Source organism: Brienomyrus brachyistius, chromosome 7, assembly GCF_023856365.1.
Source record: "Brienomyrus brachyistius isolate T26 chromosome 7, BBRACH_0.4, whole genome shotgun sequence".
Taxonomy (NCBI): domain Eukaryota; kingdom Metazoa; phylum Chordata; class Actinopteri; order Osteoglossiformes; family Mormyridae; genus Brienomyrus; species Brienomyrus brachyistius.
In genome coordinates, this window is record NC_064539.1 from 13993145 (window position 1) to 14017315 (window position 24171).

At 36.9% G+C, this 24171-nt stretch overlaps 1 protein-coding gene across 12 annotated transcripts in view; it reads left to right on the plus strand.

Moving 5' to 3' along the window:
• Positions 1-24134, plus strand: part of rufy3 (RUN and FYVE domain containing 3) — a 26749-nt gene extending 2615 nt beyond the window's left edge. Inside the window, exons 2-17 of one of the 12 annotated variants that reach the window (XR_007398968.1) lie at positions 3974-4033; positions 9670-9843; positions 10086-10203; positions 10765-10866; positions 10995-11118; positions 11511-11575; positions 11706-11771; positions 11875-11944; positions 12028-12120; positions 14779-14862; positions 16105-16272; positions 16871-16968; positions 18778-18897; positions 21758-22094; positions 23265-23332; positions 23529-23597. Coding sequence is in view for 6 of the 12 variants with exons in the window: in XM_049020409.1 (XP_048876366.1) it covers positions 3974-4033; positions 9670-9843; positions 10086-10203; positions 10765-10866; positions 10995-11118; positions 11511-11575; positions 11706-11771; positions 11875-11944; positions 12028-12120; positions 14779-14862; positions 16105-16272; positions 16871-16968; positions 18778-18897; positions 23265-23332; positions 23529-23578 (1460 nt within the window). In the remaining 6 variants the exon portion in view is untranslated. Of the gene's footprint in view, positions 1-3973; positions 4034-9669; positions 9844-10085; positions 10204-10764; positions 10867-10994; positions 11119-11510; positions 11576-11705; positions 11772-11874; positions 11945-12027; positions 12121-14778; positions 14863-16104; positions 16273-16870; positions 16969-17341; positions 18626-18757; positions 18898-21757; positions 23333-23528 lie in introns of those variants that run through there. The other 11 variants (XR_007398970.1, XR_007398971.1, XR_007398972.1 and 8 more) reach the window with 11 other exon arrangements.
• Positions 24135-24171: the final 37 nt, after the last annotated feature.

Consider the following 24171-nt stretch of genomic DNA (forward strand, 5'->3'; position numbering starts at 1 on the left):
TGTAGTATCAAAAAAAATATTGGAAAAAAATGGATTTCGATCAGTATTTTTATTGTTGTGTAGATGAAGTATACTAGATATCATTTATTTTTGTAGGATCTGTTTGATGGCTATACTGTATGACGTGATGTGGATAAAAGGACTTTTTTGTGTGTGTTGTGTTTTTCAGAAATATATGTGTATCTTAGACAGTTTTAGATAAAATCTAATCACACTGAACATTATCTGAAAAACAATTCCTCATGATCCATCCATCTTCCTACTGTGTATCCTGTACTGGGGTAATGTAAATAGTGAATGTGAATTTAAAATTATTTAAACTCAACTGTTGCACTCTGACAGTGCAGTGGGTATCCCTCATGTAACTGGAACACAGAAACTGAATCCCCAACCTGCCTTCCAGACAAACATTGGATGTTTTTCTTAACTTTAACTTTATATTATTGATCTTCCTTTGCAGTATTATCACAATATTGTCCTTATATTAATTTCAAACTGAAAAGCATGCAGATTTAAAGAAAAGTTATAAACAGGACCACAATATGTATTATCTGTTTTGCCTATACACAACTTTATTGACGTAAAATCTTTTCAGATCTACATTTCTGATGATAGTAGAGGTCAGAATGACTTCAAATGGTATCTAATTTGCATCCATTTGCAAGAAAATCAAACTGCTATCATGCAATAACAGATTTATAGAATGCTTTGTACAGACATTTGTATTCATTTTAGATTTCTCTTAGAGATTTTCAAGATGTAGGAGTGCTAATTGATAGACAGAAATAGGACTAGGCAATATCATATTGATATTATATAACACATGTGCAATAATCACTAGGACTTCAGATCAAACAGGAAGCATTTGGCCGGTCGCCAGCTTTTCGATACTATATGAATATTTATTTATGCCCAATATTTGGTAAGTAGATTAATAGTACAGTTAAAATATGAATGACATGTGTTTTGTGACATCTAAAACTCAGTAATCTTTATTAAATTTGATTAGCGGAGCACACCCCATCATGCTGTTTTGGTATACTATGTTTGGTATACTATAGTGTGATTTGCACTGAAGTGTAAGTGAAGAAAGGAACAGCTAAGCAGCCAAGACATGTTTCAAAAGAGGAGATCTTGTGGCTAAACAAGGTAAAAAGACGTCTGGTGTGGTGGTACTTTTTGGAGTCTGACACATTAATTAAACATAAGGATATGCCGAATTTACTAACTTTTGGGCTTCGTAAAATGCCTCATTAATATTGTAGTCATACTATTAATCTTCTTAACAAATTGTGAGCATAAATAAATGTCCGTATAATACCGAACCGCTGGCATTTGGCCAAATGTTTTGCCTCTCATCTGAAGCCCTGGTGATTATTGCGACTGCGCGATATAATATTGATATGATATCACCCAGCCCTAGGCCCAAATTATGTTAACAATACATGTTTTACACATTTTAGTCTTCAGTTGTTTAATGTTATTTTCAATTTACATAAAATGGCTGCCTGCTTTATTTTTTTTAAAGGAATATTTTAGAAATTTGTAATTGCAGTGTAAATGATTATTTTTGCTTGTATCCTGATTTGTAAATTTAATTTGAAGGAAATACCAAAGCAGTCAGCATTCCACTCAATCTCCTCCAGTAGAGCCTTGATATATTTAAAGTTGTTTTTATAAGAACTTCCAATTTCATTCTACCTGTTTCTTTGCTCTTGGGCCCCCAGTACCCACCACAAGGCAGATTATCTGATTAATAATTAGATCTGGAAGTGGTTTCATGCCTTGCTTCTCATGCTCTTCTGCCTTCATCCATGCTTTCCTGAGTACCAGTGTGCTGCAGAATCTCCTTTTGTCTTCTCCCACTTTTTCTGGGGATGCTTTTCTGGGGTATTGTTTTCCCAATTCTTTCCCTACACAGTTCATAAATAATCTCAGTGTTTGTAAGTGAACGAAGATGATGGCCATTTAAACTGAGGCACCTTAAACCCAACAAGTTTTCCGGCTAAGCAAAAAATCTTGCTTTTTCATATGGGTCCATGGTATTGCTACTTTTGTGGCAAATGGAACGCATCCGACTCGGTTTTTCTGAGTTTTTAGCGAATGTGACGTAATCTCGGAATCCGAAAATCGGATTCCAAGGCAAATGGAACGCCCCATAACAGACCTCTTGAGGGTTATCTTCCTGTTGTAGTTCTTTTTGCATTTCCTACTACCTGTCTGAAATGCTGGATACAGTAGGGCTTTGGTGCTCAGGCCAGGTCTAAATCCACCTAGTTTGACTTGCTATTGCAGTGCATGGTTACTTTTGGTCATTCCCACTTGACTTGGCCTTGTCTTAAAGGATTTGCAGGGTCCTATGAGTCGTAACCTTTGTCCTCCCACACATTTATTCCCTGAGGATTCTTTGCTCTTTCGGTCATGCCACGTGGTTATTTCCATATAATTGATCCTGTTTAGTTCATTTCTCATTCCACCTCTCATGGGACCTTTGAGCTGTCTTCCTGTCTTAGTGCTTGTAGTTTTTAAGGAGATGTCCTTATAATGAGAACCTGTGGGTAGGGTAATTGACCCACACAACCCTAGCACACCCTAAGGCCTGCTGTCAGTCAGTCATTCCTGACAATGCTCCAGTTTTCGCAGTGATCAATGCTTGTTGAGACATAGTAGTTGGCTATAGAAGTAGATGTTAACCTGCAGGACATTACTGCCATTTGCATCTTCCCCAAAGTGTCTTTAATAGGATTTGTATTGCCAAAACTTTCATTTATGAACCCAGGAATGCTAATGAAATATATGATACCAAGTTAGCATCGGTAGTACAATACCAGTCTAGACTAGGCTATCAAACCCAACACTCTATAGCAACAGTGCTCAACAAATAAACACCACAGAATTTTAGGCTCTCGGTGATGCTCAGATTAGCTGTACTAGTTGAACATGATATTAGATTTAAAAAAAAGCTTTACCCTTGCAGCCAGAATTGACTTATGTATACTTTACAGACAGTGACAAACTGGGCAGTCATTGACTTGAGCACTGTTCTCCTAATAGGGTGTTGGTTGGTTCAGTGTATCCCTGGGATGCTTCTTTTTTCCGTCTCATTGATAGGCCTTCTACATCTCCAGAATGCTCAACAGTGCCCCCTGGCATCCCAGGAGAACCCCCCTCCAAACACACTTAAATTTACAGTATATACCAGAATCAATTTACTTGGTATACATTCAAATAAATTCACCAAACAATCTTGTGCTATTCAGTTTCCCATGATTGTTAAAATTTCTAAGTCAGCTTTGTTGCTAATCTTCTAATACTTTTCTGGAGATCATTTTGGTTTTCTGTCTTTTTTTAGTGACCTTTAGTGTGGTAATGCAATACTACCACCAACTGGACTAGAGTGGAACTTACTATGGGCTAAAAGGTGCCTTGCCAGAGAAGCACAGTAATTAACCCAGACAATTTCTTGTGACATGTGACATTATCGATACTACATTGTTGGTGGTTTTGGTAACTATGTCTAAATTTATTTTATCTCGTTTTGCTATATGGTATATAATTATTCATTTGTTCAGGTGGATGAGAACATTCTGTTCTTCTCTCCCATCTCTGTAGAGTGATGTCTCCTTTTAACTGGATTACTACCTTGCTGTGGGTGGAATTATGCAAATGGTGTGTCGTGTTGCTCATTGAAGCTCACAGCCTACAGATTTAATAGAAGGGGATGACTGATAACCCTCACATTACACGAGCTTCATGCTTTTCTTGAAATGGCTTTAAGATGGTAATTATGGGTGGATTTTTTTTTTAACAAAATTTGTTAATAATAATGTAGACCTACTAAGGAGTCTGAACCTTTTGGCAAACACCCTCACTCTACATGTAGCATTGGTGATTTTTTTGTTGCATTTATCTTCAAGCCATAATATGCATGATCTTTTGTGCTCTCCCCTCCTTTTCGTTTTTCTACGCAAAGACTCATGGGAGGATTTCACAAGTTTGGTGGCGGAAATGCAAATGCTTGATGAGTTTAAAGGTGCGTATTACGGCATCACTGTCAAGCTCCTACCACCCCAAGAAAGTTATCCAGATGCCGTCTCCAGTCTCCGAGCTGGGATGACCACCTCACTTCATTACGCTGCCATATAACTCTACGTGTAGTGCATGACTCTTTGACATTTTAACATTTACTTTAAAAAAAAAAAAAAAATTACCCAAAATCAACAGTCATGGTGCACGCTGTAGCTCTCATTGAGCGCTGATTCAAAACATACCCCACCTGCATTGATTTGATTTATGTATTGTCAATCAATTTTTATTTCCTGTAGAGCAATTTAATAAACAAGATTGTCACAAAGTGCTTTACAGTGTTATTTCACACCAAAATCTAAGTTTTGGGAAAACCAGAAACATATTCCCAGATCGCTTTAAAGGAAATATGTCTGTAATGTCTATAGAAAGTTCAAAACATAAATAAAATAAAGTTCAAATAAATAAAGAACGCTTAAACTGTTATACTTATCAGTGCTTAATTTGTGCCAGATCCTGCTGGAACATGTTCTCTCTATTTATGACTGTCTGCCTTCTGCCGCCTATTTGCCTGGATTTGGCACCTGTCTGGTAAAAAAAATATATATATAGGTATACCTTTTAATTTACAGACCAATTTCATATCCTTATTAGTTTTTAATTATTCTTAGAAATACATAGCACGTTTTTAGCACTGTTTTTAGTACTTGTTTGGGGGCTGTGCCCACCTCATTACCCCTCCGCCTTTCGTGTTCCAGCACCTTCTGATTTACAAATTAAGCACTGTTTATTATAAATAACACCTGAGAATGACCCTGAGCTGTCACACAGGGTCTCTAGGTCCACTTGATAATCTGTAGTCTCAGGGCCAGATGATGGAGGGGCTGGAGGGAGGGAGAAGAAAATGGGCATATGTGTTGTCGTTAATTTAATGCTATATAGCTACTAACTGTGTGTGAACTAGTTTACAGTAGGGCTGTGTTCAAAAAATTGATACGGCAAAATATTGTGACATACTCTTAGACAATACATGCATCAATACAGACATGCTGTATCGATATGGTCAGTTTAAGAACTTTTATTTGGCAGGCTATCCAATGGTGCAACGGTAGCTGTAAAAGTGCAGTGCACAATTCAGCTGCAGGGTGCCAGCCAGGTGTGTAGGTTTTATATTAACATTGGGGGAGAAGGGTATATTGAGGTCAGCGGTGTGGCGTCATGTCACCTTATAAGGCGATTCAGTGGTCATGCTGTGTACAGTTCGTTTTTCCCGTAAACTGTATTTAAAGTGAAATTTATCTTTCCATTTTATTTATTCATTTTTACTAATAAGGTGGTTTAAGTGTGCATAATCCCGCATTATGAATGCTGGATTTGCGGGAATTATTAAATACCCCTATCACTCTCCTGTATCTCTCACAAACTCCGGAACTTTCCGGAAAGAAACGCATAACACATAAAATAGCAACTTAGTGCTGGCAGAAAGGAGATATCTATTTATGAACTAAATGATTCAGAGTTTCTGGTAACTCAGTAACTAACTTTATGGCGTTTTCTAAATAAATGCCAGATCGATCTGCCCCATTTTTTGATGAGCTTCTTATTCTTTCTTACGCCCTAACAGCAAACACAGTGGGATGAGAATCGAGACTGACACAAACGCTGTGTACCGCTGCGTTATAAGCCTTGCTGTTTGTTTTATGCTGTTAACTAACCAAGCTCGTTGCAGTTTGCACAATCAAATAAGATAATCTTTATGAAACTTAATCAACATGAGACCATTAAATTCCACCATTTCACACAGCCTTTTATTAATTATTAAAGTATTCAATAAGTTAAGAAATCTTGTGCCCTAGGGGATTTATTTGGAGAGACATTTTCTCTTCCAAAGACACAGGACTCACTTATGCCACTACATGATCAGGCACTGGATGAGATTAAAAAATAGAGGCACAGCCATTAACTCTTTCTGATGATCCACTTAGTTGGTGGAGGGAGCATCTTAGAGTTTCTCTTACAAAACATAGAGCAGTACAAAGTATGGTGTAAAGTTACACACACTATGGACAATTCACAAACTCACCTAACTGACCATTTTGGGTTGTGGGATTGAAATTGGGACACCTAAGGGAAACACACAAACATGGGGAGCAGGAAAACTTCCCACATTTTGTTATTCTAACACCAAGGTTTAAAACACAGCTGCATAAAATGATTTTTTTGTAGGCAGTTTATATATGATTCAAATCCAGTTTTTAATTAAACTGGATAAAGCTGTGTAAATGTTTTAATTAAAATTGTGTGTGTGTACACTTAATTTGCATACGTTTATCAATAGGGTTAGTTGGTTAATTGTCATACTGTACAAATAATTGTGATTAACAGTTTGTTTTTTCCAGTTTATTTTAATACTGTTAGCCTAATCATAGTTGAATATTACATATACCTTAATGACCTAAATATCGAATATTTGGAACAATAAAAAATGCATCTGCCTTTTAAGATAAAATTTATTTAAACTATGAGGTACCTTGCGTCTGACAAGTTATCTGGCTAAGCAAGAAATCCGGCTTTGTGAAACATCATACAGACCCCTGCTGTTAATGATTCAGTTGACAAAAAAATATCAATTTTCTTTGCTTGTCATTTTAAGACTTCACTCCAGTCATCTAGTTCCAGTTTTTTTTCGGTCAACATATTACCTAAATATCCCGTATCTGAAATGTTAGTTTCCATCAGTTGAAATTGCTGCTATCCAGTGGCATTTTAGTATATATATAGCTTTGTTTCACTTTAAACTGAAATATGAAATTTGGCATATTTTGTGTTTCCTTCAGCCATTTTTATATTCATGGATTCATATAACTGATACGCAAGTATGCATTCTTTGTATGTGCAAATGCATATTTATTTTTGACAAATGACAAATCACTGCATGTACAGTGTGCACTAGCCTTTATACTGCGAAAGCAATATAAATTGGCCACATAACAGTTAAAATGTATGGATTGGTTTAGAAGCTCAATGAGATGTCATTAAACAAGCACCAGCCAAACATTTACACGGTAGAAAACGATGTTGTAATAATAATAGAAATATGATGGTTCTGTCTCATCCAGCTATTTTTATACAGATGAATGGAGACTATTCTAACGATTATGCAAAAACTATGCAGTCAGTTCAAATAATCATGATCAGGTGATTGTGTAATAATGTGACAGGGCTAATTTTCAGTAATATGTACTGTAGCCTGCAACTTTTAATCCCTTGTCAGTTCTTTCTCTCTCTGTAGTCTAATATATAACTTACAGCATTCTAGTTTTTATTGGAAAATGCTTTTTTTTCGTTATTGCATTAATTCTTCTATGGCAGGACATAGGTTAATTTCCCCCAACTTTATATTGCTTGATCAGAGGACATGTGGGTTTTCTGCTATATTGTATTGCTTTGACACATTTAATCACTGCTTTCAGCCGTTTTGCTTTTGCAGCTGAAGGGGGATTGTAGGGAACTCTTGTGTCAGTGGTGAAAAACTATTGTCTTGGTACACAATGTTTTTTTTATATATTTATCTGAAAATACAGATTCCTCATTTAATGATCTACCTGTTTACTGACTGCCTGGACTTATGACCAGCTCTCCGACCTGCTGGTATTGTACGCTGTATTAGAACTTTAGTCTTGGAAATGGCAGCATGGTGTCTCAGCGTCAAACATCTCAGCTTGCATCACCCTTTCTTAGTCTCGTTCCTGCAGTTGCTCAGTATTCACTACACTAATGTTTGCAATCTCCAAGACTACATATTTCGTCTATAAATTTGTACTTTATTTATAATTTTATTTTAAACCCTACAGAGGTTGCACAGGTAGTCCAACTCCTCCAGGATGGGGCATCAATACGTGCCATTGCCAGAAGGTTTGCTGTGTCTCCCAGCACAGTCTCAAGGGCATGGAGGAGATTCCAGGAAACAGGCAGTTACTCAAGGAGAGCTGGACAGGGCTATAGAAGGTCCTTAACCCATCAGCAGGACTGGTATCTGCTCCTTTGTACAAGGAGGAACAGGATGAGCACTGCCCGAGCCCTACAAAATGACCTCCAGCAGGCCACTGGTGTGAATGTCTCTGACCAAACAATCCGAAACAGATTTCATGAGTGTGGTCTGAAGGTCTGATGTCTTCTATTGGGCCCTGCTCTCACTGCCTGGCACCATGGAGCTCGATCAGCATTTGCCATAGAATACCAGAATTGGCAGGTCCGCCACTGGTGCCCTGTGCTTTTCACAGATGAGACCAGGTTCACCATGAGCACATGTGACACGTGAAAGGGTCTGGAGAAGCTGTCTAGAACATTATGCTGCCTGTATCATTGTTCAGCATGTCTGTTTTGGTGGTGGGTCAGTGACGGTCTGGGGAGGCATATCCATGGAGGGACGCACAGACCTCTACAGGCTAGACAAGGGCACCTCGATTGCCATTAGGTATCGGGATGAAATCCTTTGACCCATAGTCAGACCCTACACTGGTGCAGTGAGTCCTGGTTTCCTTCCGGTGCACGACAATGCCCGGCCTCATGTGGCGAGATTATGTAGGCAGTTCCTGGAGGATGAAGGAATTGATACCATTGACTGGCCATCATGTTCGCTTGACCTAAATCCAGTAGAACACCTCTGGGACATTATGTTTCGGTCCAGCCGACACCGCCAGGTTGCACCTCAGACTGTTCAGGAGCTCAGTGATACCCTGGTTCAGATCTGGGAGGAGATCCCCCAGGATACCCTCCATCATCTCATTAGGACCATGCCCCGACATTGTCAGGCATGCATACAAGCACGTGGGGGCCATACAAACTACTGTGTATGATTCTGAGTTACTGTAATGAAATTTTGGCAAAATGGACTAGCCTGCCGCATAATTTTTTCATTTTTATTTTCGGGGTGTCTTTGAAATCAGCCCTCTGTAGGTTTGTAATTTTCATTTCCATCAAACGATGTGGCATCCTTTCACTCCTAACACATTACCCAATCCATTTCAGTATACATATCCAGCGCAATTTTTTTCCCCATTGAGATCTGATTCATTTTCAAAGTTTTTTTCAGCAGTGTATATGGACAATAAAATGAAAATGTTGTAAATGGTGCAAAGGTCAAATTAAAACAATATTTAAAGATGGTTGATACAAACCCACTACCAATACAGCATGCTTGAAATATCGGTAAGGGGTGGCTCCTCGCTGATCAGCCAATTTGCTTAATGACCTAGTCGTAGGAACGGACCTTAGTCATTAAGTGAGGAGTGTCTATAATAGATAGTACTACAGTTAATTTTGTTTCATGAGTTTTTAAATCTTTCTTTGTTGATGATGGTTGCAAATTTGTATTCTTTATGTTGAGCATTAACATTCATTGTTCAAAAAATTCTCCCTACTTTCACCGAACTTTAAATACCAATTTATAGTTGCTGATATAAAGATCATATCTTACATGTATGTCGTTCGTTCACACATCGCTGTCAAGTCCTTTGTGACAAACTTTCTCTTAAATCATTGATACTATACACTAAATTTGGTTTGAGTGCCATTTTATGTAACCTAAATGTAATGTTGAGCAGTAAAGATGTGCAGTAACCCTCCTTCTACTCTCTTTAGATCCCAAGGATCCCATTGCAATTGAGAGGCTCAACCTGATGAATATGGCCAAGCTGAGCATAAAGGGGCTTATTGAGTCGGCTCTCAACCTTGGCCGGACCCTGGACTCGGACTACGCTCCCTTGCAGCAGTTTTTCGTAGTGATGGAGCACTGTCTTAAGCATGGCCTGAAAAGTAGGATAGCTCTTCTGCTCATTAAAACTCTTAATTGGATTAATTTCTTTGCAAATGAAAACACTGATGAAGGTTGATGTTTAGGTGTTCAATAGTATTTTTGGGCTAATTAAATTAATCTAGGCATGCCCGTCTGATGATAACCTTATAATTTATTAATCATATACTTGCATCACTGCTATAAAACACTGAATTTTATACAGTTTATTTTGTTATTATTATTGTTATTTCTGTTATTATAGCCAAGAAGACATTTCTTGGACAGAACAAGTCCTTTTGGGGTCCACTGGAGTTAGTGGAGAAGTTAACACCTGAAGCAGGTGAAATCACAGCCAGTGTGAAAGACCTCCCTGGGCTCAAGTAAGCACATTTTGTTGTAGTCCGCTTAATAAAGTAAAACGCATAAAACTATGACTCAGGTATACCTCCAAATAGGTGAACATTTTGGTAGTCTTATTTTGCTCTTCATTTCATAACAATTGATTAACAAACCTTTATTAAACTAATTATGCCCCTTGTTATGTAAGAATGTATTGCATTTCCATTTTTTTATGGATTTTTGCACAGGACACAAAAATGTACTTCAACTTGTAAAATTTTTGCAAACTGTATACACTACTGAGCTCTGGTATTCTGTTGTACTTCACTATATTGTATGATGGCAGTAAGACATTTCAGACACTATAATTTAATTTTAAATAACGTAAATAACGAATAACGTAATGTGGTGCTACCAATTTCAGCGACAGTAATTTGAATGAAGGTAAACCAAACCACAGACCAAAATGGCAGGGATGAGCAGCTATGAGCAGATTTTCAAATGGCCTCTTAAGTTAGCCTTGATTCTTTTCTAGTTATAATGAAATAAAATCACTTTACCATTAAAGCCATTTTCAGCAGACTGTTTATTTCCTGATACAGGACACCAATTGGGCGAGGGAGAGCTTGGCTTCGTCTTGCCTTGATGCAGAAAAAACTGTCAGATTACATGAAGACTCTGATCAACAGAAAGGATCTGCTTAGGTATGCATTTGATTGCTAAAACAATTTTATTACTCAAACAAACAACAGTTATTTTGTTTTTCCCCATAAGGAGCTTTTGTATCGATGCTGCTGCCTGTTCTGTATGAGTAATTTTTGATTTCTCACAGTGAATTTTATGAAGCAAATGCACTGATGATGGAGGAAGAAGGAGCAGTCATTGCTGGGCTGTTAGTGGGTCTGAATGTTATTGATGCAAATCTCTGCATGAAGGGAGAAGATCTGGATTCTCAGGTACATCATCACTATGGGGGTATATGGTTTTAATAGTGTGACATAAAATCTCAAAGTAACCCATATTTAGAACATTACCTTGTAATCATTGGGGCATCATTTATTGATTCTGTATGTTTCATTGAAAACATGTTTTTTAAAACAATGGGAATTTTAATTTGGCTTGCAGACCCTTTCATTTAGATTACTGCAGGCAATTGTATCTTCAAATTAACGCAAGAGCTCTCCTTAAATGGAAATGCATCAACAATTTAATGGCCCTCTGTTAAAACAAGCTATGTTATTGCTCATAATGGAATTTGTCTTTCTCACCTTGTAATAGTAGACATTTCAAGCTATGATTGAAATACAGAACCAATGCCTCTTCATGCTGAACACTTATTTTCTTCTAGGTTGGTGTTATTGATTTCTCTATGTACCTAAAGGATGGAGGACCTACAAGCAAGAGCACAGAGGGGTAAGTGAATGTAAATTCAGTTTTTAATGAAATGGCACTAGAAATTAGCCGAACGATTCCACATCTGCATTTAATCTGTACATCTGTGCAAATTAAGATGTTTTTCATAATTTTCTTTTTTGACTTTTAGAGATGGACAGATTACTGCAATACTTGACCAGAAAAATTACGTTGAAGAATTGAACAGACATTTGAGGTACTCTTACTTGACTCGGATATGACCTTCATCATCTGTTACACTCTTAGTTGAAATCAGTGTGTTTTTTTTTTTTTAATTTATTTTAACTTTCAACCAACAGCGCTTCCGTGAACAATCTCCAGGCTAAGGTTGATGCACTAGAAAAATCAAACACAAAGTTAACAGAAGAAGTAGGTAAACATGTACTTCACAAGGTATCTATACACTTGTACTGTATGACTTAACGGCCGATTAAATATTTTTATTTTTTTAGCTTGCAGTTGCAAATAACAGGATCATAACTCTACAGGAAGATGTAGAACGGGTAAAGGAAGAGAGTTCTCAACTTCTGGAGTCCACCTGCAAGGTGTGTGTAAGCATGTACTTATTCCAACACTACTAATATAGATCCTAAGATTATGCACCTACATGTAATATTTTATTAGTATATGTTTGGTATATAATGTAATCTGCACACACAAATTAAAATGTGGGATCGCAGCCAAAGATTTCGTGAAAAAAATACATTGGTTCGCGTACAAAATTTGGTCAACATGCCCCAGCATGTCCCAGCATGCCCCATGTGTAACTAAGTAAAAGGACCACAACAGGCAACCAACGAGCATCGAACCCAAATATACAGATGGGAAACACAATGTTGTCAGATACCGAACTGCAAGATGCACACATGGTGGAAGATTTACATACGCTAAATACATGCGAGGATTGGACCAGGTACAGACAAGACACTGGCAAACACAAGCACAACAATAGAGAAATGCAACCATTAACATTAACAGCAACAACAATACAAGGGTTAAGGACTGTTAATAAAGAGCGTGATTTCACCGGCAAGCAAGTCTCCATGTCTCTCTCCGCTGCCGCGATCCCTCAGCGTGTCTGTCGCCACACTATATTGTGTTTGTCTTTAAAGTTTTTACTCTAAAAACCATAAAATGAACAAAAATTATTTGGTAGGCTTGTGCTTTCTTATGGGAAAAATTGCCTTGGTTCGCATACAAATTGTTTCCCGATCACTTTCCTGGAACGGATTGTGTTCGCGAACTACATCGCAGTTGGTGCATACTCAGTCACACGTAAGGTCTGTTTGGGCACTCCAGTTCAATTAAGTTACGTATTTTTGATCAGTGGAAGGAAACCAGAGGATCTGCTGAAAAGCCATGCACACACAGGGTGAACGTACAAATTGAAGAAACACAGCGTCTGTGTGCAGTGGCACAGCATCTGTGTGCAGTGGCAGCACTACCAACTGCACCACTGTGCTGCCCTTACAGGCTTGCAAGATGTGCAATGTTAATAGTGACATGGCATTACATGCACCTTAAACTGTCACATCACAAGGACTGCAATAGTCTGCTGGGTTACAACTAATAAGTTGCACTAGAACATTTTTACTTATATGTAATGAAACTTAGTAAGCTTTTCAATTTTAATGATGGGTTCCTTTTCAACATTATCTAGTATATGTTTTCAAAAAATTAAATCTGTCTAAAGCAGGGGTCTCCTGGCTTCTGATGAGCCCCACCTGTTCTCAGGTAAATATCAGGAACAGGTGTGGCTTATCAGATGCCTGGTAGGATAGAAAACCTAGTGGACAGTAGCCCTCCAGGACTGGAGTTGGAGACCCCTGGCCTAAAGTTTACCTCCACTGCTTTTGCATGAGCTCTGCATGCATCCTCTAAGATCACTATTCTCATCCTTGTTGGACTCTCTCATAGATCTTGTGGCACGTTTGTGAGAAATTCAACAAAAATAACTGAGGTGGAAAAAAGCAAACAAGAAGTGGTCACAAAAAAAAACATTCATCTTCTGCTGCATATATTTTTTTATTCCAAGAGACAATATTAAGCAGAATGCCATTCAGTCCCATTATATTCCAGAGAAAACTGACATTTCTACGGCTGATATCTTCAAAACTAGACAACTCCCAGCAGAACAACCTATAAGGATATCACTAAAGCGTCTCTAAAACATCTGTTTTTCAATTTTGGGGAGAACTGCCCCTTGAAAGTTCTGAATTATCTAAACAAAAAAGTGAATCAGGCCTTTTCCCCCATTTTATTGTAGTATTTTTTTTTTTAACAGTATTAAATTTCTGAATTGTCAGTGGGTTTTATACTGAACTTAAATATAAAACATACTGAAGGCATTTGACATCTGACTGAACAATTTTTAGGTCCTCTTTAACTACTGTTTCTGTTTGTACTAATTAACATTTGTATTCATGATGGTCATTCGTATGAATTACTTTATACCACTAATTCTAAGTTAATAGCTAGATCACTAGCTAACTGAAGTGCCATTAGTTTGTATTTTGTTGACACTGACATTATTGACTAAAACACATAAGTGAATTGAACATTAAGACATTCACTGATGGCTGTGTAAAGAGGTTTATATTCGTGGTGCTAAGGGTGGCTACGCTTATTTAGGTTTATTTTGTAATTTCTGAAAAAAAAAATGCTTAGAGATGCATGTTTTTCATTGGACAGTGACGATATACAGTAAAATCCAGTTATTACGGACCTCAAGGCACCTGGCACATCAGTCCGTTTTATCCAGAGTTGCTGTATGCCCAGAACACAACTACAGGGCACCATTTACTCATGCCACACCCCAGCAGACACACTTGTGGTAATCCAACTTTACCTGACCAGGTGCGCAACTATTAATAATCCCGACTACGCATCTGCGCTGGATATCACCGGCACGCCACGCGCCTTAATTGTAGGCGGAGCCTGCATGTCCGTCATAGCCGATCAAAACTACAGCTAAAAGCGACCCAGGGGACCAAATTGTTTGTCAGTTATAAGCGAAATTCCGTCATATCCAGTGCTTTTCCTGCATGTTCTTAAAGGCGCATGGCCGACACCAGCGGACCTCGTCTGTTATTGATGATATTCTGTTATAAGCGAGTCCATTATAACGGGATTTTACTTTATATAAAAACTTATTTTCTATTCCTGCTGACTTTTCAACCACGTTTTAATGTTTGTGTATTCAGGTGTCAAAATCAGATGGAAGTGCCAATGGACAAGTACTTGGAGAAGCACGGAAACAAATCAAAGAGGAAACTCGATTGCGTTTGGTGCGTTTTGTTCTAGTGGCCATTAAAGTCTAATCGGCAGTACAATTTATTAAACCATCAATATTGCCACACAAAATTGAAAATAGGGATGCACCGATACCAATATCGTAACTGGATATCAGGCTGATACTGCGCTCATATGCTCATATTCGTACTCGTAGAAATTGTGTGATACCAAGAACCGATACCAATTAATTGCAACGTTAAAACTCAAAGCTGCAGCATTTTATCTTATTTATGTATTTATTTATTTATTTGCCGCTCAATCAGATTTTGCCATCTAGCAAGAGATGTGTGAACTGGCAACATTTGGGAAGGATAAATGGAGAGAATACCGGCATTGGCAAATTGGCGAGTATACGCGGAGAATGTCAGCAGTTTGGACATATTTTAAGATAAGGGATGATGACAGAAGTGAAGCAGACGCGTATGTAAGCTCTGTTCTGCTAAATTGTCAAGAGGAGAAAGGGACAACGCGTTATTTGATCTAACAAATCATTTTGATCGAACATTTAAAGATGCACCATAGCGCAGACTACACGGTTTGCTAATGCTAGCAGAGAAAGACAAACATTATTTTTATAAGCTTCTTTTATAACTAACTTAGTTATAAATAAGTTATAAGTAAATAACTAAGTTAGTTATTTAATGTATAGCTAACGCTTCAGGTTCAATCATGCACCAATATACTGCATGTCAGGTTATGGCAGTGGTTCTCAAACTCGGTCCTTTCAAGCTGAAAACTGTGATTTCTGATATAAATGATTTGAAAACTCAGGTTCCAAGTAAGGCAAATTCATATTTAAATTTACTGAAATGTCATTATTTATAAAAACCCCATCATATATACAATATATAATGATAAATGTAACACATGCATGTATTACATTTTGTTATATAAAGTTAGGAAAGCTTTGAGGTTTAAATTAAGACTGATGTTGCCTTACACGTAAAAGAATGAGTCTCTTCCACACAGTGAGGCAAAAACATGCAGCTTATTAAACACTGGTATAGGATCTATACTCAGTATCGGTTGATGCCCGAAGCCCAGGCATCGGTATCGGGTCAGAACAAGTGGGATCGGTGCATCCCTAGTTTAAAAAATTTTAATTTTCATTGGTATATCAGATTTTTATTTGGATTGAACACTTCAGCTGCACATAATCTGTATGAAATAATACATTTAGAGTTCTTTTACATTAGCATAACCAGAGATCAGTCTTCTCATTATGTATGAACCAGGATGTGGAAAAGGAGCTTGACGTTCAGATCGGCATGAAGCAGGAAATGGAGATTTCCATGAAGATGTTGGAGAAGGATGTTTGTGAGAAACAGAATGCTTTACTGGCACTTAGGCAGCAACTGGATGACTTGAGAATTTTCAACCAGGAGCTCTCCCATAAGTTGCAGGTAGCGTCCCCCTGAAATTCGTCCAACTGGAATCACACCTAGAGGAAAAAGGGGTAGGAAAATGTCCATGAAGGCCTGTGAAAAACAGCACAATGAATGCAAGGAAACATCTTAGTCTTTTTTTTGACACCCAAAAATGCCGAAATATAATTTACCAATTATATTACAAGATGATTATCAAGACTAATACCAATATAGACTGGCAACTAATGCTACATTAACTTTTTAACCTTTTTATACACACTTATCCTGGTCAGGGTCGAGGGGGTGGCATGTTCAGGGCATTGTGTGACTGACTTTCCAGCCAATTAAATGATTTGCTAATAATTAATTAAGGAAATAAGGAAATAATTCCTTCTCGTGTAGGTAAGCTTCTGTGCATATGTGTTGTAATAAATGTATGTGAAGATCTTGTTAATGGTTTACCTTCCTTATTGTTTGTTTATTGTAGGTAGGGCTGAACTGGTGTTTGGCCTACAAAGCCATTGGCCCACCAGGAAAATACCCGTTATGCCAACTGCCTTGTCCATCCCTGATTGTGAGAAAGTTTATTATATTACTGTTTTGAAATATACTGTGTGATTTGATGTAAATGCAGACCTCTGATGGAGCCATGAAGCAGAAGAATGAAATCATCAACCGTTTAGATGAGACCGCAAACCAGATGGCTGGGACAATAAAACAACTGGAGCTGAGGTAGGAGCCTAAATGTACCACTTGCATTCATCTACCTCAAATGCCGTTTTTGATTGCCACTTGTAAAATGCAGCAAAATTTAACCATTTTTTTTATAACACTTGCATTTTGAACTAGTCTTGTTGTGTTGTGATTCCTATGATATATTACTCATTTATTAGAAACCTTGTAATAATGGTTATGTTCATTGCTCCATATTGATGTCCAAGTTTTAAATAATATATTAGTTGAATTAAGTTCTGCTCACCTCAAAAGTGGGCTGATTGGTTACCTGTAACATAAATTATGTTCTTTTCTGCTCTTTTTTGTCTTTTATTGATTTATTTTATCATTATGTCTTCATTATTTCCATTTCATGATTCTTTATAATTAGTGAAAAGGATATGGTGAAACAGGCCAGAAGTCTTAATACCGCAGCAGAGAAACTCCTTCAGAAACCGCATTAGGCCCCCAAAGCAAACCTTCAACTAATAGTTTCCTAAATCTGATACTAACTTTTTATTATTATTATTATTATTATTATTATTATTATTATTATAGTGCAATATATAAATGTCTGCGTTAGGATATTTATTTCAAAGTTCTTTGATCAACTGTAGAACACTTCTCCAACGACGACTCTGGATTTGCTTTGTTTATTGGTTACTAAAGCAGCCTTTTTCTTTTTTGCCTAAATGTTAGAAGTGCAGTGTCCTCAGCAAAGGGTCAGTATGCCATGAGAGAATTTTTAAAATCTGCTTTCACTGAAAGCTTTTCCGTTCCTTCATTTATTACCACTCACACTTCCTTACAGATACTTGGCTAGTGTAGAAATGGATGCATCTCCCACTTCCATATGTTACCTTATTTTGCCTTTTCTAAGGATACACTTTTGTGTGGAAATGTCTGATAATCTGCTTTAAAAGAGCATATCAGAATAGGGCGAAGTAATAAGACAGCCATTGCTTAAATGTTGTATATCAAGCAACAAATTGTTGATGTGTATTTATACCACATTAACAAACTACATAAAATATAATCCTGTCTGTTGTATCCCCTTAAATGGTGATGTTAAATTGTGGAACAGTATACATGATGTGATCAACCATTTTCTGGATATAGCGAGATCTTCCAGAAGCTTTAATTTGGCAATGAAAGCTTCAGCTTGATTTTCAGCATATACCAGAGAAGAAAAACCAAAAATAAATGTTTATATGATATCCATTTTGGGTGAATTACCTTTGGTTCAACAAATATGTTACTGTTTTTACAACAGAATTGCTGTTAGAATATTGTGTTTATTTTTAATTTTAGTTGCCTTCACCTGGGTAAGCTGATGTTCCCTTTGGCGGAAATAAAATGTTGTACGGGGAGGTTTAACCGGAACTGAAAATGAGAAGCAAAATGAATTACTCAGTTTACGGTTTGCTGATGTGCCTAATTTACATTGCTAACCAGTATCACTAGTCAGAACTGCTAGGTAGACGTGACACAAAAAAACTCAAGAACTCTTTAAAACATAATCTTGAACAATCTAAATGAATGTTTTATTGTTTATATGAAAGTCTTAATTACAATTCTACTGTATTTACAGTGCAAGGGAAAAGTGGAAATGTTTGTTGATTTAACATAGATGTGAACTGTAATAAAATACCACAATAAAACGGGGGGAAAAAGGCCTGGTTCACTTTGTGAAATTTCATCACTGCCACTCTTTTTATACTTATTTTCAGCTTTCCATTTTGGTTATTTTATCATTCTATTATTTTTATAAACATTTCAGCCTGCTTTTTTTTTGTTCTGTCATGAGTTCTTCTGGCTCAAATCCAGATTCCAACAGGCCAAGCTGGGGAGGAATCTTGCCCATGAAACCAATCAGCTCTTTAAGCAGGAATTTGGGGACAAAATCGAGAGTTTGCAGCTGGAGGTGGAGAAACTAAGAAGGGAGAGGTACTGTGTGTATCACTTGTTTTTTTGTTTGTTTTAAGGTCAGAGCTCCATGGAAATGGGCTGTCTGTGCACTGGTCATCAGGATGTTGCAATTTCAGTTAGAGTCTGATGTGAATGACTGATTGAGTTCTTATAGTTTTTAAATTTCTCTGTATCCTCCATAGCAATCTCTATACCAGATCTTGCATAATCCATCCATCCATCCATTTTCCAAACCGCTTATCCTACTGGGTCGCGGGGGGTCCGGAGCCTATCCCGGAAGCAATGGGCACGAGGCAGGGAACAACCCAGGATGGGAGGCCAGCCCATCGCAGGGCACACTCACACACCATTCACTCACACATGCACACCTACTCCAATTAGCCTCAGCATGTTTTTGGGGGGGAAACCGGAGTACCCGGAGGAAACCCCACAACGACATGGGGAGAACATGCAAACTCCACACACATGTGACCCAGGCGGAGACTCGAACCCGGGTCCCAGAGGTGTGAGGCAACAGTGCTAACCACCGCACCACCATGCTGCTCCTCTTGCATAATCTATCACTATAATTTTGATGACTTTTTATTAGATTAAATGCAGAATTTCAGACAATGTAACAAAAATTTGAAAAGTACATGATGCAGGTACTGTTTGGACATGGAACTCAGGAAGGACAAAGAGCGATATTACCTGTACACCTGTCAGGTGTGAAGGGGTCTTTTCCAGTACAGAAAGATTACTGACCTCTAAAAGAAGAGCATACGAAGGTATCATAAATGTCTGTTCAAATGTCACTTTTTTTCAAAAATTAAATTCAAACGAATTTCAAATGTCATGCAGTCCATTCGAAAATATTTCAATACCTGCCGGCTGCCCCTCCACGAAAAAATATGCAACATAGAATCATTCTTTTCAGCATTTTATTGACAGCGTGTACAATGTCACATTTGTATAGCACCTCAGGGTCAGGTCCATTTTTTGCGCAAGTTTTGCGTTCCCTAGAAATACTTTTGCGTTGCTAATAATTACTGTACAGTGTCAGTTTCAAGTACAAAACATAGAATTAATGGACTAAGTATGAACCTAAACATAAATAAGTAAACCTATGAACCTGTCCAGTTAAGTATGCTGTACCCATCCTCTCTACGCACTCATGTTTGCACAATGCTCGCGTGGTATTAAATTAGTTTCAGGACCCGAAGCACGCGCGTGAAGCCCATCCTCTCTATGCGTACTCGCTCACGTTGGATATGGAACCAGAAACAGATCAAAAACATGCAAGTTTTAACGCACAGAATACGTGTACAATACACATTAATATGTTCACCGTTTAAGTTAATTTAAGGAACATTAATCATTTAGATTAATCGCCAAATTAAAATAGTCCATAGATTAATCTAGAAAAATTGTCGTTTGTGGCAGCCCTAATAATAATGCAGTCATTAAAAATGAATCCTTTTTTTTCTCATGAGCTCCACGAAAAGGAAAGAAAAAGACAAAGAAACAAGAAAAAGCCTAGCATGTGAAATAGTGGTAGGCAACATCTTTGGTTTAACCCTAGTCCTCAGCAGTCAATGACACTCACCCGTTCAAACAGGACAAGTGGTCAAATGGCTCAGAAGCACATGCATTTTAATGTGTCGAATGCATGTCAGTAACACGTGGTAAACGTGTATTCTGCATGTATTATATGGGTAATTTTTTTTTATTCGCTCGCTCGGTGTTAGTCCGGAAATCTCGGACCACTATGGAACACCAAACAGGTCAAAACACGTTAATTGTAACGAACAGAATATGAGTAGAATATACGTTAACATGTAGTTAATGTGTTGGTAATGTGTATTCTGCCTGTTCCATGGTGGTCCGGGGGTTTCAGTAATTTGACACCAAGCGAGCAAGTGTTCTGCAAACGCGTGTTTGGTTTTTATGTGCCCAAGTTTTGAGACTGATTAAATGCCAAATATACATCTTTATTAGTAATTGTACTGTGTCCATTCACTACATGTGACTGAGACAAGACAGGGCCTATTGAATGTAAAGTGCACGAACAAACGTTGAAATGTTAATTAAAATTCACTCGTAAAGAAACCTGGAAAATAAAGAGGTGTTTCTTACTTTTGTTGAATGATATTACAGCCGGAAAACTGGATGTAAAATTTAATTTAAAGGCATGTCATATGTAAGGTTTAAAGTCTAAACCACTGTCGGGTATACCTCCCTGGTATTCTCATTTGATGATGTATGTGGGGATATGCGGATCCATACTGAAGTATTCTAGTAAGCGGATTTGAGTTTAAACCTTAACACCGCGCTAAGATGAACTTTTACAGGACGTCTGTATTATTCAGTTTTATCCATGCCATCACGCAGAAAATAGCTAGTGGGAAAGTGCAGTGTGATCGCAAAAATATTGTGAGGGATTACAACAACATGTCCTTGACACTTTAAAATTTGAATGGGATAATTACAGTTCAAGTGACAGTCCTACAACTAAATTGGCATATTTTTTGTGTGTACTTTTTAAAAAGTATTTTCTCACCTAACCATGAAGTATTTCACATTTTAACAAACTAAATGGTACATGTAATATTAGGAACAAGACAAACAAAACAGAAAAGTCATAAATGAAATTAAGCAATTAATTCATCAGCAAAAGAAATTTAAAAAGCACTTAAAATTAGTTTTTTTGAAACTTTAATTTTTTTAAATCATTTAACTGATAACTAACAATTCAATAAAGCGTAATTAATAAAAAGCTCAACTGGAATATCTGACCTGCATCCTAAATAAGCCAGGAGGACTCTGTAGACTGCTGATGCATGTTGATTTACTGAGTGGAAAGCCAAATTGTGAAATGATGCACTTCTGTTTCTCACAGGAGCTCAAGGCGATCAAATGAGAATTTTCTTTTGCAAACATTGGTGGAGAAAAAGCAGAGCGTTGATTTCTGTGTGTGAGTTCAGGATGGTTGGTTTCAGCTGTCCATATGAAGCCCCAAGGCTTCGGGGTTAACACTGTCATCACAACTCTGGATCAAAGTTTTTTTTTTTTTTTCTTCTGACCTTTTCAGGGCCGCTTCAACAGAAGAGAAATAAACTGTTTCTCAACTATAACATTTTTGGTTCACATAACCAAAAGTGTAACTTAAATATGCCATACTATGAAAGCATCAGGCTAAACAGAATTTTTTGAGTGTTAATCGTAACACTTCAAAGGTAAATACAATTTATTCTATAAGCATAACTGTGCATTAACTCCTTTTACCTAACCTATTTAAACTACCTTATAAGTTTTCTCTATTTTAAGGTTGCTGCCGCAAAACATAGATGAGCAGGTAACTCTGTTGAAGTTGTAAAGACCTTAAGACATTGTAACCATATGCATATGATATGAACTATACAGGGTTAAATATGATTTAGGAGAAACTTATAAATGGGCTGAAGGTACATTTTTTTAGGATGGTTACACTATTTTAGAATGCACGTATTAGCTGCCTCAGATATGGAAGTGGAAGACTATAATAAAAAAAATGTGGGCCAGCTTATGGGTCTTTGAACTAGGACTGAAAAATAATCACTGATTTATGGGAATACAACAATTATAACTACAGTGGAAACCTCTTATACTGATCGCATCTGTCTGGGTGAAATTGATCACTATAAGTGGATGATCGTTATATCCAATTTTTCTTTGTCTCAGGCAGATTACCATCTACTGTAAATGACATTTGTATATTAAATACATGCATATAAAGTAATAAAATGGAGAGCGTCGCTATACACTGAATTTTCTTGACTCTGAAAATACATTAAAAATCAAACAAATATTGTACAAATTAAATTACTGAACTGTGTATAATTAAAATATACTATGACAGTATAACACTGTACATAAAATACAGCTTATAATAGTTTTGCTGCTGCATCTTATTGGCTTGTTTTTGACAGTTTATCATAAGCTTTGAGTTTATATTTGTCATTGAGAGAAAATTACTTTTTTTCCTGTCATGTTTTCTGTGTAAGCAGCATTAGCTTACACAGAAAACCTAAGGTAGCCTAGCCAGTCAGGTTACCGCAAGGCAAACTATGGCTATCAAAGTAAAGTAAAAAAATATATATATATTATTTTACTTTTCTCCGTATATTGTTATGAATAAAGAACCCCAAAATGAACACTGTAACAGGACACAGCACAGCTGATTACTACAAGCAAATGATTTAAACAGTATTTCTACAGGATTGATTCTGTTCCAAAAAATTTTATGTATATAACCATGATCACTATAAGCGGTTTCTACTGTGTAATGTATGTGATTAATCATAAGAAGTGGGTTTAGATTATGATATAAATTACCTTCTCTAACTGTGTGTTCTTTTTATGTCAAGTACTTTAATAGCCTGCAGTAGTCTGCTTGAAATCGTGTGGGGAAGGGGACTCCATGACAATGCAGAAGGTACTACACTAAACTAAATGTTAACAATAAATTTTCTTGATAAATTTACATCTGGCATGACTTGTGTTTATTGTGTTTCCTGGGTATAGCAGGGGGAAGATTTTAATGTTTTTTTTAATGCTTTCAACATACTAGGTAGCAGAACTAAGATACTGAATCTAAAATACGTATATATATTTGTATATTCCTTTTTCAGAAACAGGAAAAGATTGCTACCAAAGTTTCATGGCAGTTGACATTCCCTAATCTTCAGTCAACCTTACAGAAATCTACGATATGTGCCTTTTAATTTTGACTACTCACGGTGAATGTGTCTTTTTTTCCAAGAAATGATCCACAGCTCAACATATTAAGTGAAAATAATGGGTAAATCAAAACATATGATATATTGAAGAAAAAGGCCTTAATCTGGACAAATATCATTATGGACCACAATGGCTGACAATTGAAATGAATAACTTTTCTGGCTGTTGTTGTATTACTTGAATACAGTTGTATTAATTAACTTTGTAATGTATGGGTATCATAAACATTATCTGTTGCATTCAAATCTGGCTTGAATATATTCATGATAGTGTCTTTGGACACATATAGCTTTAAATGAGTTATTGAATATTTTACACATTTTTCTCAGAATAAATTTTGCCAATTCTACCACAATGTATTTTTTTAACCAGTTTGTGGTTAAAATGTTATGTAGTTTTATATTTGACTTTCTCACTAATACAAGAACTGAACATGTGTAAGAAATTGAATATAATAAACATTTGAGATGCAAATAAAAATAAAAAGATTTCAACAATACTGTGTCATTCCTCAATACAATTTTATTAATGACT